This window comes from Corvus cornix, chromosome 2 (assembly GCF_000738735.6).
Source record: "Corvus cornix cornix isolate S_Up_H32 chromosome 2, ASM73873v5, whole genome shotgun sequence".
Taxonomy (NCBI): domain Eukaryota; kingdom Metazoa; phylum Chordata; class Aves; order Passeriformes; family Corvidae; genus Corvus; species Corvus cornix.
The window spans coordinates 92011048-92030505 of NC_046333.1; the positions used below are offsets into that span (position 1 = coordinate 92011048).

The 19458-nt window shown below is 38.1% G+C and overlaps 1 protein-coding gene across 1 annotated transcript in view; it reads right to left on the reverse strand.

Moving 5' to 3' along the window:
- LOC104685832 (dynein heavy chain 5, axonemal-like) overlaps window positions 1-19458 on the reverse strand; it is a 147599-nt gene that overhangs the window by 12740 nt on the left and 115401 nt on the right. The window contains exons 67-71 of the mRNA XM_019282583.3: window positions 18563-18830; window positions 16509-16630; window positions 14974-15321; window positions 10134-10322; window positions 2571-2703 (exon numbers count right to left, since the gene is read on the reverse strand). Of these exons, the coding sequence (XP_019138128.3) occupies window positions 2571-2703; window positions 10134-10322; window positions 14974-15321; window positions 16509-16630; window positions 18563-18830 (1060 nt within the window). The remainder of the gene's footprint in view (window positions 1-2570; window positions 2704-10133; window positions 10323-14973; window positions 15322-16508; window positions 16631-18562; window positions 18831-19458) is intronic.

The window sequence follows — 19458 nt, forward strand, 5'->3', positions numbered from 1 at the left end:
CTTACTTCTCCTTGTCTCTGAAAAAATTTCTCTGTTTGGAACATGGCTTCTATTTAGGGCACTCGAGAGGACACCCATCACTGCTGTGTTCTGATTTATGGTGAAACTCTGTATTATGCCAACTGTGAAATAAACTCTGGGCAATCAATAAGTAATTAAAGCAGAAGTAATGGCTGGGACATAATTGAGAGTACAATGAGCAGCTACAATCTAATTACTACAATTTGATCCAGAAAAAGTATCCCTCTGGGCAGCAGTTTATTGGTGGAGATGAAAGCTTCTGGGGCATATTTGCCAACAAACATGTTGGACACATGCTGAGCATCCTCACCCCTCCCCAAAGCTGAACACTGCTTAATCTGCCCTCGGGACAGAGGGACAAAACTGTCTGGGCTAATTCCTTCTACATCCCTCATGTTCAGCTGCACACGGGCTCTCCCTGAGGAGGGATTTACATTACCTCAAATGTAACTTGGTGAGCAACATCAAAATGACAAGGTCCGACCATTCACATCCAAACTGGAGAATCAGATATTCAGACTTCCTTTCACAAAGCTACATGACACAAGCTAAAGACGCACTATATTCTTAAACACAAAATTCATTTGAAAGTTTAGGTCTGCCAAAAGTGGGTGCTGGGACCTTAACACATTCACGAAGCCAAAGCCAGATACATGAGCTGGGCAGATGTAAAAAATCACATGACCTGTTTGAGCAGGCAGATCAGTTTACCTCATTGTAAAGAAAAAGAAGCACCTCAGATGACCTGAGATTGCAGTTGACTAGTTTTGGGGGAGAATCTAGTGTGAGACAGCTTGGGGTTTTCCCTTTTGCTGAGGTAGAGTGCCTAAATGTTCTTTCCATCCCCTAATTAACAGTCCACCATGTGCACTTGATATATCATAAACATGCCAGAAGCCATTAATTGTTATTTTTAACTATACATCCAATTTTGTTTTCAGAGCAATTTTTCACTATATTTAACTTGTCTGTCCATAAGAAATTATGTTTTAGAGAACTGCATGAAAGTTACAGCATTAACTTGATTAAACATCTGGCAGAAGACTGTGCCCACTGTGGAACTGAATGTGAAGTGCAAATAAATTATGTTACTCATCCACCCCTCTGCAGAATATTATACACATTGAGAATTTAAATATATCTGTCACAATCAAGGAAAGATTAACACTTTCATGGATGGAAAATATTATTTTTATTTACTTGAAAAGGGACTCTATTCACACATAAAATGGAACTTTCAGCTCAGGAAGAAAGGACAATTGTTTCTTCCAGCTTGATCTTTGCCTATGTTATTACAGGATATGAAAGCTTATTAGCCTTGGGCACATTTATGAACCTCTTTCCTAGACTCAGATTATAGGCACGAGGTTTCTGAAGCACGTATTGTTGGCTTAGTGTATCATACAAATGATAGGAAAAAAATCCCTTTTGATTCTTGTGTAATAAAAACACAAATTAAAAAAAATCTCCCCTCATGAAAGACATTGTCAAAAGACTGGAAAACACCAGTAAGACAGATTACAGTAATGCCATCAGCTATGTCAGAAGGGACTAGTTCTGAGGCAATCTGACCTGCTCCCTGTGAGGACAGTTTGCTGTCTCAGATATTTTCTGTCTCTCTGCTAGGGAACAGCAGACTTGGGCGAGATCTTAACCAGTGGAATCAACCCATTCCTACTTCATTTTAATTTATTGTTAATTCAGAAGCTTGGCTGAGCAACAGTATGCTTTCCTTCCTGGGTATTTCAACTCTTGCAGATGAGCAAAATAGGAAGTGAAAAAAAAAGCAGATGGTAACATCATTATCCCTTCTTTTTCCTCACTCCTTTTCCGATCCAATTTTCCATCTGCTTCTAGTTGCCTCTACTCTTGGTTTATTTTAACTTCATTCACCATTGCTCACTTTCAGCCAAATACTCCTGTCTCTGAGAGATACAGAGTGCTGTTGCCTGTCTCCTGTGATGCCTAAAAGAAGAACTCTCTCTCTCTCTCTTTTGACTGACACTGCCACTCACTTCAGCTTCCATTTAGAGACATGCCATTTGGTATAACCAGTTTCACAAAAATGTCAAATTTCACCTTAAATTAGAGTCTTTATCACCTTTACTCCTGAGTTCCCTGTCTCTCAATTACTTAGCAGCAACACTTCTACCTTGTTCTATATCATTATGTCTCAGCTTCATTTCATAAATGACTTTGGTACATGACCCGTGGACCTAATCATGCAATTCAGGTCCTCTGAGCTCTGTAGGATCCTAGAGAGGATCACAGAAGTGATGCAGTGCTGAGGGACATGAACTGCAATACTGGAGCGCCTGCATGCAGAACAAATTTAGGTGGAGTGTCCTCAGAGATGTAATCAGGAGATTTTAGGGACTAAAATTAGTGGTCATATGATAAAGAGAGAGAAAAAGAGAAAAACTGAGTGAGGGAGGGAACAAAAGAGAAAGGAAGGAAAGGAGGGGCAATATTTATTTAGTCATATGGCATAAGCAACTGCTAGCAATAAATATTGCACCTTAATTATGATTTTTGATATTGTAGCTTACCATCAATAGCCAATTTGAGATCAGTCAGTGTAGTTCGAACTCTGGATATAACAAGTTGCATGCGGTCAATTTCTTGACGGAGAAATATGTTTATGGGCTGAGTAGCTCCCATCTTTTGAAGCTGGGCTTTCACCTTAAAAAGAATAGTGCAATGATTATAAAATCTAATCTCCTGTTTCCCATGCAATAATTTTTGAAAGCAAAAACATTTTCAGAAAAGAAACTTTTTAGTAACAGATGGCCCTTCAAGCCCTGTGCCAACTGTAAGATTTAGCACACTGTGACTCATTAGCTTACCAGAATGAGCTCCTCCATCATTCTAAGAAGGGAAAGTTCCCTCTTTTTGAAGGGACACAGCAGTTCCTTCTGTCCTTGTTAGGCTGCAGGGTCTTAGATCTTATAATAAAAAAACCCACATGCTATACAAAAGCATGTTTGATGGTAACTTCTTCATATTTCCAAATTGTACTAGGTGAACTTTCTCACCTTTTCTTGCCCTGCTGAGCTGAAATAATGCAACAAATGGAGTTCCACTTAACAAGCACAATGATATGTAAAAGCTGCTACTTTCAGTAGCCTGTGAGTCGTTCATGAGACAAGACGCTCATGGATACATTACTAGAGAGGCAAGATTGCCAGAAATAATACAGATGCCACAGAAATCTGTTACACCATTATGTGCACCGTTTTGCAAGTAGGAGCCTTTGGCCTTTTTAGGTTTTAAAGACAACAGTTTCTCTGAAATGCAACAGAGAATATTCTCAAAATGGAATCAGTTGCCTGTGTTAGTTAAGGACATGACATAGTAACAGTAGCAACAGCATTCCCTGTCTCGCTTTTGCAAATGATGTGTATGGATTGTGCTTCAGACATGCACTGCGTGTTCCATGTATATCAAAGATCACTGTACATAACAGTGAGTGAGAGAGGGGTTAATGGCACCTGAAAAAATCATGGTGCCCATACACCACACAGAACCAGAATTCTTGATTTTTCAGACTTCTGACTGTTTTTCCCCACTTTCAGAAAGCCAATGGCTCATATATCTCATTGTATACATTATTATGTATACTATACATTTTATACAAATAATAAACATTGCTAAAGATTTAATTATTAGACTGAATAGAAAATTTCTGCAAGACGAATATCATACAGCAGTTGAGTAGTTACAATCACTAGTATAAATATGCAAGTGCTTTGGCAATTTCCAAATCTTAAATTTCAACTCCAAGTCCAATATACTCTTTCTCAACTTTCTGTGCTATCCTCCTTGGGAGACAGCTATCAGCAAGGTTATACATCATATTTTAATCACAAGGACCCATGGGTTTGTCAGACAGAATGTCCAAGAAATAGGTGCCAGCCAATTATGTTAATGCTTTGCAGTGTGACAGTACATTTTACAGACTGAATTAATGCATTCTGCCTGTGAAAGAGAAAAAAATACTAAAATCAGCTATTACAAGACTAGAGCTGAGACAATAAAGTTTTTGGATAACCCCCACAATGAAGTATTCTGGCTATTTAACACAAAATCCAGGAAAAACTTCTGCTTTCTGAAAAATTTACATAAATTGGTAATTCTCCATCTTGACAAAAAGGAAAAACATTTGATTTATTTTTTTCAGAATACTTAGAAGTCTAGTGCATGCCACTAATAAGAAAGGAACTATGCAGAATATAGTCTGTGCATGTTACCCTTTAAATAAGAAACACACTTTTTATTTCTAGTCTACAAAGCATGTGTTCCTTTTGAGGAGCATTTAGAGGAAGAATTTCTCCCATTTGAGGAAAATTTGTATGGAAGATATTGTTAAAGGGGTTATTTTCCAAAATATTGATATTTATGAATCTACGAAGAGGAGATGAAGTAGAGATTGTAAAATGTTACTGCACCGATAATAGTACAACTTAGCTAGTGAATTCTCAGAATTTACACATGCTTCTGATCTACTTTCATGTACCTACAAGAACACCCGTAATGTTTTGAATAATGAAGCCAACCAATAAAGCAGAAATTTGCTAATCCAACCTAGATAAGCTCACAGCATTCAGTCTGGAGCACCAAGCACAACCAGATATCAAAATTGAAAAAAATTACATACTTCTTACTTTATTGTATACAAATCAATCCTGATCTGTGGTGAGATTTACTGGATATAACATAGTGCATTTCTTGGAAATCTTGCTGCAAAGGCTCTTTGAAACACAAGCTCTGAGGTATGATTAACTAGTTTTGTATTAGAATTCTTATCAAGCAATCAGATGACTTACATGCAGTGCTGTATTTATTATGACATAAAGAGTTGGATTCTGACTCTCAGAAAAAAAAAACCTCAAAAGACAAAACTCATTAACCAAAATAGCCTTTCTGAGATTAATATACTAATTCCATAAAGCCCACTTAGAACATCTCCTTTTCATTATGCAAACAGCTATCACCTAACATAAAACAATGTGATTTAAGAAAGGAGTTACTAAAATCATTATCTTAATGGCTTTGTTTGCATGATTTTGCAATGCATATCTCTACTGTGTCAGATTCCTTTATGCATATTTCTTAACTGTCCTCAGGTCACCAGTTTCTTTGTCACCACATACTTCATAAGACTATCAGTAGAAAAGTAGCTGCTGAACTCATGCCATGATCATTGATCAAGTTACTGTACTAGTGACTGCCTATGGCTTTCAGTAAATGCTATTATTTTCAATCAGACTTAGTTACTTGCTACATTCTTTGTCAGCAGAAATGGGAAGTCCATCACTCTGTAGATGGACAGCCCAAACCTCTTTTCAAGGGATGCCAAGGACCTCTTCCTTGTTGTACACAAAGAGGCAGACAGAGAAATATGAAGAAAATAGAAGAAGCTCTAGAGCTGGATGGCCACCATATCTGATAGTGGTAATAAGTAAACCAGGGACATATTACAGAATCTTCTATGTCAGTGTTTCAGTTCAGACCCTGAAATTTTTTATTTGGGTTTTTTTTGGAGCAAAAATCCTGCACTGAAAACTAGATTCCAGGCACACAAAGGTCTTAGCTTCAAATTAAACTAACCCAAAAGATGTGCTTCAGGGATTCTAAGGTACTTCAACCACTAATGCATTCAGCCTATAGCCCAGACTAGAGTTACACCAAGGCAAATTCCCCAGTAAAACATCTAATGAAGGCCCGGGGTCCTCAGACGAATTCCTATTTCCATGCAGTGCTTGCTAATGTAGCCATAGCCTTAGAGGAATTGCAGCTAAATTAGTACTACAAAAAATATTTAAAGAAAAAAACGCTGCTACTTGCTGTTCCCTAGAATGCTGTTTTTCAAGCTGCAAGGACCATTTTCATTGTAAACTTCTCTGTGTGACAGGCTGACATTTATTCTTGCACCTGTCTTCACTCACAGGGACTGACTGGACCTAATCATTTTACCACTAATTTCTCTGTAACCTGCGAGGTGAGACCCAGAAGCAAATGGGGTCATGAAAGCAGAATTCTTACTTAGAGAAAAACAAGGACAGTTTTAGGTCAGGAGGAAGGTTCATTTTACTTTTCCATCACCTGTGCCAAACCACAGGCTGAGAAAGCATGCAAAGGTTACTCGCTTTGTTTCTACTCTTTTGGGTAAGTTACTTGACTGGTGAGAAGCATTACAAGAACAACAAAAGAGGAAGCGTATATCATGGGGTAAAATGGTCGCCCTGTTTTGAAAGTTGTTGAGACCGAAATCATTGCCAAAGGCTAATAACTGAGAAATGAAGGCCTTTCTGTGACAGCCGGAAATTTCTCTGGATTCACAATGTATCAAGAGAAAATACAATCCTGAGCTCTGAATGTCAGCAAATAATTGGTTTTGGTACCATCTGTCCCTAACCCAGTCTGTTGGGGTTGTAACTCTGTGCAAATTGACTCCACATATTCTAAAGGGAGCCACAAGAACTTCTCTAAGGTAGCAAAGGCACCTGCCACTTTCCCTGAAGAGAATTTGCTTTTAATTACCTTCATTGTTCCCAAAATTTTTTATTTTCTCCACTGATAGTATCTTTATACCTAGCTTTTCAAAGACTAACATGTCATGGCCTTACTGGAGCACAATATTATTCTAAGAGCAAACCCAAGCTGCACTGCTGGGACTGATGAATGTTTCTCTTTCTACTGCTCTTTTCCAATGAGGCACGCATATAAACTCTTTTTCTGACATATTCCCTCACTCTCTTACAATTTAGGATATTGGTTTTATTTGTTTCAGATCTGTTAAAATGATCTAGTATGTAACAATGTCTGGAATGACCAAATGTTGATTCAAATTGACAAACAACTGAACTCATCTCATGCCCTTTTTTTCCCAAATGTCTCAGGAAGTAATTACATAATCCATTTCACTCCTTATACTTGCAAGTATAATTTCATTTGCCATATTGTAGCTCCTGCCAAACTCCATTGCTTCTTCCCTCAGAGAATATCTAAACTCTACCTTCTTTTCTGCTCTGATTAATGAAATTCTTGGTTATATGTTAGTGAGCATAATATTTTTTTTTATTTTTGTATTTTAGACATTTGGGTTTGGGGCATTTTTCAGTTTATACAAACTTCCATTTAAAAATTTAGCCCTCTTTACAGGTCACTCTAGCCATATCCATGCTTTCTAAGAGGCTCCAGAATAACAGTGACAGTTCAGATGAGAATTACATTTGATATAGATTTTTTTTTTGCTTATTATGTAGATGTGGCCACACTCCTGGCACATAAGCAACAAAAAAGATGTGGAACTGGGCACTAATTGCAGAGAAGGGAAATTCCCCTATAACAGAGAAACAATTTGTAAACACCAAATCAAGTTCTAAGATGCAGAGAATGAGACAAGTTCTAAAATGTAGAGGAAGAGACAAAGGGTAAATTCACTAGGCAAACTGAAGAAAGAAATATTGAAAAATCAGGCACTGGAAGAAACAACACCAAACCTCATAACACTGCAGAAGTAAAATCTGAGGTTGTAGTGCAGCTGACAGCCAAGGACATATACAGAGGAATACATTATTAGCAATAACAAACCCTTGGAAAATGAACAGAGGATATTCTCTGGATGGTCAGACCAAAGGAATGACTACCATGTTACAGAAACAAAGAACAATTTTTGGATGTTTCTGTGGAAAAGTACCATCTCATCCATCAGTAACGCGGACTGAAGAAAAAGCATGTAAATACAGTGGTATGATTGGCCAAAATGAAGTGTAATTCACAGATCAGGATGTACAGAGCCTTAGAAAACTTGATAACCCCACAAAGAGGCATTATCTACATTTACCGAGCTCAGAATGCATCTACAAGAAATACAGAATTAAAAAGTAGATCCAACAGCACATCCTCTGTACAAACTCAAATCTCCTTGGTTGAATCATAAGAGGACAGCTGTCAGGCAAATTAAAGCAAAAGAAGTTTCCTTTGAAGATCATAGAAGATGTAAGAGAAGCAGTACAGAAGCAAAGAAATGTTAATTCTAAGCATCATTGTAATGATGATTGCTTATAAGAAGATAAAGCCCCTCATGTATGATTGGCAGATCATGAAAAAAGATAATAGTTTGTCATACTACTTGATGATGAGAGTGAAAGAGCAATGAAAACATTGGTGGTGATTTTTTTTAAGACAGTCACAGGGAAAAGTATGTATTACACCCAAATACAGCAGTAAAATAGAGAGAGACAAGAGTGAAGAACATCCAAAAAAACCCTTTCAGACCCTTTACCCTTAACTACAGCCCCTGGCTCCAAAACTGGTGGTCTCCAAAGCTAAGACTTGATGAAGTGACTGAAAAGGGGAGGCCTCCTCTATGTGTGGGTTGTGTGCATAACCTACCTCAGTGAGTAAACCAAGAAAGAAAGAAAGAGAGTGAGACTAAGATTAAACAGGAGAAATACCAGAGAAAAACAGTATTTGTTCAAACCATTTTGAAGTGAAATTTGGATTAAACAAGTGTGTGTGCATTTTACATGACTGAAAGGCACTGCACAGACTTCCCAGAGGTAAAACCTGAGGTTAAGACCACCCTCTGGTTACAATATAAAGTGCAGTAAGTACTATTGATGTTTTCTAAGTATTGCAAATTCTTCAGGAGGAAAAAGGTTGGCAGCTTAACAAGGAAATGAAGAAATAGTCCTTTGGAGGATTTAGCAAGGATATTGTAAAAACTTAGCTCAATTCATATATTACAAATATGGCAAAAGCATACATGCTATCCAGACATTCAGTATTTTACTACTACTGTAAATTGAAAAAAAAAATTAAGGAGCTGAATGAAACTAGAAGAATCTAACTCCATAAAAAAGCTTTACTCTGATTGGAAGGATAAGGGAAGAGGACTGAAAACAATTTAAGGCGTAAATGATAGTTGTAGATCCAACATGAAATTTATTATATTTATTACATTATTATTATTACACTTACTAGATTTCATTTTATTTTATATTTCTAGTATTTATTCATTATTAAATAATAATATGAAAAATAGAAAACTGAACTCCATTCTTAATAAATTTTACAAATGAATTATTTATACGCTATCACTAAGAATCAATGAGAAGGTGACAAAAAATGAGAGACACAAGAAGGGATGGATGGAAAAATAACAATATGGAGACAGATGCTAGGAAACCTCACCAAAAAAAGTTGCAGATCATAAGTAGCTTGACAACAAGGGAATGAAAAGAGAAATTCTGAGCTGAATTATGACAGTACAAAAGTGGCTATTTATACAAGACACATTAAATCTGAGATTAATAGTAGAGGAGAGGACAGGAAATATTGCCAGGGCCCCAATACTATTAGTTGTTACTTAGGTGGACATTCTACGTTGGCCAGAGAAGAAAATAAAGCATGCATAACAAGTTGCAATTCATACTGAGCATTTGACAAGCCTGAACTACAACCGGGGGGCAAAAAAAGGCACTATAAATGCAAAACAATTGTAAAGAATAAACTCATGGAAATGAGGGCTTTTCAACATTTAGCGTTCCTGAAACACTTGGCAAGACAGCAGATCCTACTTATAAACTGATGCAAGAGTCTCTATGCTGGATTTTTCCATTTAATGGGACTATTAATTAAAACTGCAAGAAAAGATTGACAAAGATACCTCTTATGGCTCAGACCCCAAAAAATCTGGATCATGAAAAAGTCAGTGATAAAATTCACTCTTCATCATGGTGGTGTCATAGTGGGAGTAGGTAAATTGAATGCTGTAACCACTATAGGATCACCAGTCCTTCAGAAGAAGACACCAGGCTTCTTCTGTAAGCTTCTAAGGAAAGCAATAACTTTCTGGAGCCTTTAATGGGTCTTCTGAGTTTAGGTGACTAATTAAGTGGACTGTGGCATTTGAAATAAGTATTTCTGAAGTAGGAATATTTTAGATAATAAACCAAAACAGACTTATAAGCCCTTATGCATAATTTTAAGACCTTTTTAAAACACATGCCAGTTAAATTTAAGAAGCTCAATAAAACTTAAAAAACACAAATGTACATGCATGCATGCATACATAAAACATCTGTTTTTTAAGTAGCACATACCTCATGAGGGTTATAGTCGGGAGGTAACTTCTCTAGCATCTCATCAGCAAGACGCTGCACCGCTGCTTCCCGTGTTTCTCCCCCTCTAGTGCTGCTGTCTTTGGGCTGGATGCTCACTATGGTACTAAATGTCTCATTAGCCAGGTTGGTCTGGTAAGTTATATCTGCGTTAGGGTGAAGTCCAAATACCTTAAAGTAAAATGTAAAAAAATTTGGGGGGAAAAAGTGATTTTCCTTCTAAAAGTATATACATGAAAGAATGCATGAAAATGGATAAGCAAGGAGGAAAATTCTCAGCTCTATGAAACACTAGATATGAACAGGTCAGTGGAAGTTCATCCATTTAAATGGCCAAGGACCAAACCCAAATTACACAAAACATTAACATAGGCTGCATATGAAAAAGTGTTTTCATTTATATCAGTGGGGGGTTTTTCAACTGATCTGGGTATCTTCACATGGATCATGCTGTGGAATGATATTAGGGAGTGAGAACAGATTCCTTTCCACTGGTTCAGACTAGAGCTTGTTGGAAACATGCCACATGTGGACACTGACCCTTTACCACTAGTTCTTTGTCTCTATGTGTCTACTGCTGTTGTACCAGCTCAAGCAGATTCCCCTGATTATCAGACCAGTCAACACTTCTAGCATATTCTGCTTTACTCAGTCTCTTAGGCTAATAAGGCATTTAGCATGGTGAATAAAAAAATACCCACATCTGAAGTACTTAAAAATGGTCATATATTTAGGATATTTTATGGTTTATTTATTTTTGCTTGAAGTTGCCCCCTCCTTACTTCTCCTTCTCCTGAAATTGAGTTATTTTATTTAAGATACAGCTAGCACAGAATTACTGCAAAGCTGCCCTTTGTCTGAATGATAATAGCTTTTTCAGAAACTTCCACCGAAATATCAGTAAGTCTATAATTGTCAGACTGACAATTGCAACTCTTCTCCAGCAGGAATTGTATGTACTGTGACTTATTTCGCCAGCCCTCATTTAATTATAGCTATTACATATCTCTTACAAACTTTGAACCACTGATCCAACAATGAGGAAGGCTTGCCCTCAAACTGAGCACAAAAGCCAAGCAATCTTCTGTTCCTCACTTTTCACATTTTTTCCTATATTCAGTTTTCATGTTTTACATTAGAATTGGTATATTGCAGGAAGACACTTCTAAAAACAAGTATTTACATACTCTGAATACAGAATTAAAAGGGTCATTTAATATTGTTTTACTTGCAAACCTAAAAACTCAGGGACATGGGATATAAGTGGCTGCACTGGTGCCAAACCAGCAAAGGTGCACTGATTTACACCACTTGGGGATCTTATCCCTACAACAGCACAAAGAATGCACTACAGACCTGATACCACATTTGAGAGATGGTGTGACTATAATACCTTGTAGGTAGATTCCAGACAGGATTTAATGTTTTGCACATAGCAGTTTACTCAAAGTAAATATTTAGAGCTGTAAAAGGCAAAAATACCAACACACTTTATTATACTCATATTCTGTGTGGAAGGAAATACACATTTGAAGATACACTCTTTTCTGCTTTTGCTCTTGTACAGTGAGGGCTTAATTGTTTGGTTTTGCTCTAGCAGATTTTGTGGCAGTGTTATAGCCCAAGTTAGCACCATGAAGAATATCTGCTATATATGTGAATGTAAATTGATGTGCTAATCCAAGGGCTATCTTAAACATTGGAGCAATATTAACAAAGACAGGGAGACATGGGAGACAGCTCTGGTCCTATGGTTTTATGTAAGTGATGTATGAAGAAAAAAGAAAAAAGAAACCAGTGGGTGGACCAGTTTTCTGAATGTCCTGTATGTTAATCAAGGAGCCAAATCTCTCATTCTTTTTGATCCAAAATCTCTGGGAACGTTGTTTAAAAAGAGAATGTTGAATTCCGTCTTTCAGGGATTTTTAGCCTTATGAATCCTCAAAACCAATTGCTAAAGCTATACACTCCTCTGAAATCACTCCTCTATCATCCCCTCCTCAGCTGGACAGGGGAGAGAAATTATAACAAAAAGTCCATGGTGTGAGGTAAGGACAGGGAGAGATCAATCATCAGTTATCATCAGGCAAAACAGACTTGACTTGAGGAAATTAATTGCATTTATTACCAATCAAATCAGAGTATGATCATGAGAAACAAAACCAAATCCTATGAATACCTTCCCTCCACCCCTCCCTTCTTCCCGGATTTAACTTCATTCCCAAATTTTCTACTTCCTCCCTCTCACAGCAGCACAGGGAGACAGGGAATGGGGAACAGGATTTGTGATCAGTTCATCACATATTGTCTTCAACTCCTTCCTCCTCAGGAGCAGGAGTCCTTACACTCTTCCCCTGCTCCAGCATGGAATCCCTGCCACATAAGACAGTCCTCCACAAACTTCTCCAGTGTGAGTCCTTCCCATGGGCTGCAGTTCCTCCTGAACTGCTCGTGTGGGTCCCTTCCACAGGGTGCAGACCTTCAGGAACAGACTACTTCAGCATGGGTCACCTGTGGGGTCGTAACTTTGGCCAGCACATCTGCTCCAGTGTGGACTCCTCTCCTCATGGGCCCACAAGTCCTGCAGGAACCTGTTCCATCATGGATTTCCCACAGGGTCACAACTTCCTTCAGGCATCCATCTGCTCCAGTGTGTGGTTCTCCCTGGGCTGCAGGTAGATCTCTGCTCCACTGTGGACCTCCATGGGCTGCGGGGGCTGAGCTTCCTCACCATGGTCTGCACCACGGGCTGCAGGGGAATCTCTGCTCCTGTACCTGGAGCACCTCCTGCCCCTCCTTCTTCACTGATCTTGGTGTCTGCAGAGTTGCTCCTCTCACATATTCTCACTCCTCTCTCGGACTGAGGGTTCATGTGCATATTTTCATCCTTCATAAATATGTTATCCCAGAGGCACTGCCACCACTGCTGACAGGCTCGGCCTTGGCCAGCAGCAGGTCCATCTTGGAGCCCTCTGGCTTTAGCCCTGTCACTCATGGGGGAAGCTTCCGGCAGCTTCTCTCAGAAGCCACTCCTGTAGCCCCCCCTGCTACTGAAACCTTTCCATGCTAACCCAATACACCGAGTTCATTGCCCTCCTCAAAAGACAGTGTTCATTCTGCTCAGAGGATGAAATTTCATCAAAAGAGCAAGGACATAGCAAGCAGACCGATTCAGTCTTTCTTTCTTAACTAAAAATGGAAAAGGAGTGAATCAAGGATACACTGTTTGGACCAGCACAGTACGCTTTGTGAAATGAAGAAGATTGAGAGATTAAAAGGTTAAAGATTTTCATAAGCAATTTTGACAGATTTTAGAATGACAGAAGAAAGTCATAGCTTTCTTCTTAACAAGTGAAAATGTGAAGGAAAAAAATATGTTTGCATTCCTGGACTTGCTCTTATTTACATAAAAGCCAAAGGTAAAATTCCCCTACCTCAAACCACATACAGACTTTTCAACAGGCATCAAAACACTTTAAAAATACATTGCAGCATTGTGAGATAGGTTCTCAAGTGCTTAAAAAAGCAGATCCATGAAAGCAGCACCTGAAATCTGATAGAGCCAAGGTTCATATGCTGATAGGAACCACTTCATGATCTGGGCTCAAATGGATCCCACTGATGCATTATCATGTCTGCATTTATTCTCACTTGGAAAAGGCGCATCATTGCTGGTACAAATACCTTTGCACTCTGCTTTCACTACCTTCAGAGATTCAGAACTTTCCAAGCTTATTTTATGACCTTGGAAACTTCTCACCCTCTCATCCAGCACATTATCAGTAAGTGAAAACCAGTTTTTTCTGTTCTGTTCCATCTATTTAATTTTAATAGAACTTATTTCCAATGGCATTTATCAACTTAATAGAAATGAGACAAAAATCCAGACCGTACACTTCTGTTTCAATTTTCCAGAGGATTCTTTTCTGTTTCAGTTTCAACTAACTCCATCATATGTGCTTGTACTGGAGGGAGGAGAAAGTCACCATCCTCCAATCACTGTGACCACTGTGGTATGCACACATTGCGCCATGTAAAACTGGGTACAACCAGGAGCTGCCCTGCACCCCACCCCAGAAATTCATGGCAACATCCGTATCTTTCTGTTGTCAAAATGGAATAAGCTCCTAATTATAACTTGCAAAGGGAGACCATAGGGGTTCTTACTTTCATTATTTCTCAGATTGCATGTCTGCTCAATCCCATACAGAATCGTGAACCCACAAAATAGTTTGGTTTGGAAGGGACCTGTGAGGGTCATCTAGTCCAAATCACCTGCTCAAGCAGGGTCAGCTAGAGCAGTGTTTCCAGGACAGTGTCCAATTGAGATTTCAATGTCCACAAAGATCGAGACGCCCCGATGTCTCAGGGCAAACTTCCAGTTTTATCCGGTTTTATCACCTCCCCTTAAAAAGGGTTCTCTTGTTCTCAGAAGGAATTTCCTGTTATTTAATTTATGCCCATTGCCTCTTGTCCCTTCACCGGGTATTATCAAAAAGACTGGCTCCATCTTCACAGCATTCCAACAGGTTTACATGCACATTGATAAGAGTGCTTCACCCTTGCTGTATCAACTTTCCAGCAGATAATTGGGGTTGTTAAAGTCCTCCATGGGGACCAGGGCCTGTGAATATGAGACTTTTTCTAATTGTTTGAAGAAGGCCTCATCTATGTCTTCCTGGTCAGCAGATCTACACTGAATACCCATTATAATGGTCTGCCCACTAATCTTGACCTCTGCATACATGATTCTGAAAAAAACCCCACCTCATTAAGTTACTCATCTGACAAAAACTCCCTTTAATATATTAAAATCTTTTACCTCTGGTGTATCAATTACTGGCAACTGCTCTATGTACTGGAGATAGTCTTCCACTGTGTTCCCTTTTGGAATAGCATAATCTTTGTAGAAACAAAATTTCTCACTGAACATGTGCTCTCCAAACCAGACTCTTGCATATGTATTCAGCAGTGCCTTGTCGAGGTCATCAGTGACACGGCCACCATACTGCACTTCTCCAAGCATGTAGCGAACACAGCTCCAGTTCACTCCATGTTTATTATCCACATCATTCAAATGGTTCTGGATAAATTGCACGCTGGCTGTGAGGTCTGCCTGATTAAATTCGTAAGGAATATTCCAGCCCAATGGGCCAAACTTTCGTCTTTCCTGTAAAAGAGTTGAAGGTAAAAGACTGATTGATAGTAATTGTGGAGAAAACTTAAGTGCAGAAGAATACATGAAATATGTTAAGAATGCAGTAGTCCAGCTGGAATTCTATTTCATCAACTTTTTAAAAAAAAAAATTAACACACACAATGCCGAACACTTGATTAATTATCTCCCCATACAAACAAAGAATAGGAATATTAACATTTTCACAAAGAAAAAAATCTCTTTTTTAAGTGCAGCAAATCTCTGAGTGTAGAATTATAGCTTTTGGATTTCAAAAATTAAGCTAGTGTTTGAGGCAAGATGTCCAAATTCATCAGCCATGATTATTGTGTGTGGTCCTCCTATGGACTAGATATATTCCTGTCACTGCTGTCTCTGCATGGTGCAGATGGAAGTAGGAAAAACTGCTTCTTAGTGAATAATTTACAGACTCAGCTGGCAGTATATAGCTGTTAGGGCAATATCTGGTAATTGCAAATTTTTAATTTCCACCAAGAAAGAAGTGATACCAAAGTGATACAAAAAAAAACGTAGCACAGGCTTCCACTGGACCACAATATATCAGTGCATGGATGCCACAGAGCTAAATTAACCAGGCTCCAAATATAAACTAAGGATACTACAAAATCTATTGATAGGATGATGAAAAGTTGTGGTTAATCTATAAAGCACTTTCTTTAATGGAAGTCCTGAAAGTCAAGACCCAAAATCTACTTTCATTTCCTCCTACAGGTTTCAGAGCAGAAGGGATTTATATTCACTCTCTTGTATCTTCTCATTGTGAATGCAGCAGTTTAAGACTATGGTTTTCCAAACCATAAATTGTAAATTTCTTTAATAGGCTTTTATGATTTAAAATATTAGTAGAAGTTCAGTTAGTTGAAAGACAGATCACACAGTCAAGACTTTAATAGAAGAGTAACTCTAATTGACCACTGCTTGATTGTCCTTTTTTTCCTCTGAAATACCATCCATGTTGGAGTTACAGGACCAACATGAGCAAAATTTTAAGTTCTAACACATTTGCAGTAATAGACATAGGTTGTTCTCTTTCTTATTTTACTTGTGTTAATTTGCCAACATGGGACTGCCCTTTTAAAAATGTTTTTCATTTAATAACAAGGTTCATTAATAAATAAAACATGGATTTATGACAGAAGAAAATAAATATATTCTTAAACCTGAACAGTTGTGTGAAGGAATGCTACAGCATATAGCAATGGTTTCCACTGTGGCATTTTGCTCACATCTAGCAGATCCTGAGTTACAGCTGAGTATGTTCGTTTCAAGCCAGCTTTCACACCTAGAAAGTATAAAAGTGCAATACATTAGTAAAAAAAAAATACGGAATCCATAAATCCAACCTGTTAAGCATAATTCTCTATTCTAATTTGCAGTATCATCTTACTTACACCTTCAAATAATATCTTAGAATCAATTACCTGATCAGCTGGTCATAGCAGGCAAACTTCAATAACATTTTTTTTTAGGTAGATAATACAACAAATTAATTTCATGAGTCTGGAAGGAATTGAAATTAAATAATTGTATTCTAAATGTTCCCAATAACAACTGAAACATAAAAAAAAGCATTTCACAACTATATGGCAATGAAAAAGACACCTAACATCATATGAAATATAGCACTGGTATCCAAGAGTTTGTTTTGATATTTACTTATAATATGAGATTTTAGTTTTACTTAAGATAATTTTGTTTAGATTTGATTCCTATAAAAATCTCAAAATTCTGTGTGCAGGTTCTCCATCTGGCCTACAGGCACCAAGGTGACAGAGATGAGAACCTAAATTCATAGTGCAAATACTAATACTTGGGGAGGTTTGTTTGAGCATTGACATTTCATATCCCAGGAGCAGCTTCAGGCAGTTGATACTGATACAGTCTCAGCTTCCATGGAATACACAAGCTTGACTACTCCCAGATGTTTTCAGGCAGTGCTACTCAAGCATCTTCTGCCTTGGGCAGACAACCCGAGCATGAGTTACTGACATCAGGTCCCTCTTATGATACCTTCCACCTAATCAACATCACACGAGTCTAGAAGGACAGATTTCAAGTGCAGGGAATAGACTGTCCAAGTCATCCTACTTCCTATGACAAAGTACAATAAAAGTACTTTGCTTTGTTCATATTTCACAAAGATTCTGTAGAACAATATTCAAACAAATTGTTTTTCAAAATATTGAAAAGGTATCATAAGAGAGTTCCAAAATCAAACAAAAGTGTCTTATCATATTGTGCTAGCAGTGTGGCAGGACAGTCTTAGAAAACTAAAACTATCTATATTTCATCTTGACTTAAATTTTTACACTGGGCTTTTTTATGTCACTAAATGCAAGTTGCAAATTTGCTATAACTTGACTTCTAAAATAGCCTCTTGGAACTATAGATTGTTACCATTAGAATCATTAGGGGTGGGCCACTGTGCAATAAAAAGATGCTGAGCTCTGAATTTAAAAGGGGGAGAGGAGAAGAGGAAGAAGTAAGAAATTTTTATCAACAGACTGACTATCTTCTCTTGAGATGGAGTATAAATGCTGAAACAGGATGTTTTTCACAAGATCAAATATTTTGTAGACATCTTACTAATGTTCAAAGGAAGCTAAATACTGAAATAAGAGGTTTAAATGTCTGAAGCTTTAAATAGGACCTTGGATAAAAATTCTCAGCTCCTACTGACATCATCAACTTGAACCAGTGGTAACACATATGTATAAAGGGCATATTTATTTATTTATTTATATGCACTGATAAGATACCCCTTCTCTCCTCTAAGTTTAATAATCATCCTCTCCTCACATAGCATGTTCCCCAATCCCTTCAGCATCTTTGTGGGCTCTCACTGGACTCATTCCATATCTTTCCTGCACTCCTATTAATATAGAAACATGAGTCCAAACTGCCAGTTAAGATGCAGATCTCACATTGTGCTTCTGCACATAGGCTACTTAGGTTAGGAAAACTGGGGGCTTAGAGGCCCAGAAAACATGAGATAAACATCTGAATATGAGGAAACATTGTGGAAGTGGGGAAAGATCCTGGACCTAAGGAGGTGCATGGAGGTCCAGAAGACCAGGGGATGCCCAGGGACACAGGTCAGTATTGTCCAAGACTGGCAGCTGCAAGTAGCTGCACAGTGAAACCAGCATTACTTTCTGCCCAACCTTCCTGGACCAGCAGTGATCTCTCCAGTGGGAAGGGAAGTCATTCCTACCTTGAGGAGGTTCATTGGTAAATTTTATAGAGGACTGTAAAAGATTAATAGGAAACTCTGGGTGAGTCTCTGTAGTGATCCAGGTTCTGAAATCTTCACTCACAGACTCTTTTGTCATGATGGTGTCCATTAATTCATTAAGAAACTCCAAGCCAAGGTGGCAGTTCTGTAGAAGGAGCCATCCTCCATCTTGCATGCACTGATTTAACAGGTGCCTTGCATGGGCTTCCTGGCCCTGACCCATTGAAATGGCACGACATGGAACGTTCTAAAAGTAAAAAAGAAAGTTCATTTTGTATGTAGTTCCTTAGAATTATACGCAGGATGTATTGGTTCCATAGATCCATGTGTAGTGATATTCTGCCACAAAGAAAACGATCAATATAAATGGAGACTGATTATATTAAAACAGAGTAAAGAAAGCAAAACAAACAAACAAACAAACAAGTAAAACCCTTCAAGTTCTTCTTATCTTCCACCTGTTGGAAGAAAACTACACCCACTGGAAATAATATCTTTTTGCTGGTCTAACAAAATCTATGGGATAAGACAACTGAAACATTTTTCAGCTTTTTCACAAGTTTTCCAAATAAAGCAAGACATAAATATAGCCTGACCATTCTTTTTCCTGTGATGTGGACTATCTTGAGATGAACAGATAATAATTAACACACAGTGTAAACCCAGCATTTCTGGTGACATTTTACTGTCTGAACATATTGCATTTAAAGGAAAACTGTTGGTGAATCAGGTAGGACAGGAACCATTGGTTCACATTTAAGCATTGCTCAGGAAACATCCTGTATTGCTAAACGGCAGCTGTGGAGCCACCGATTCAGAGGATTCTAGTCTGGTGATCCGCTAGCTCTAGCAGATCTCGAGCAGATCTAGATTCA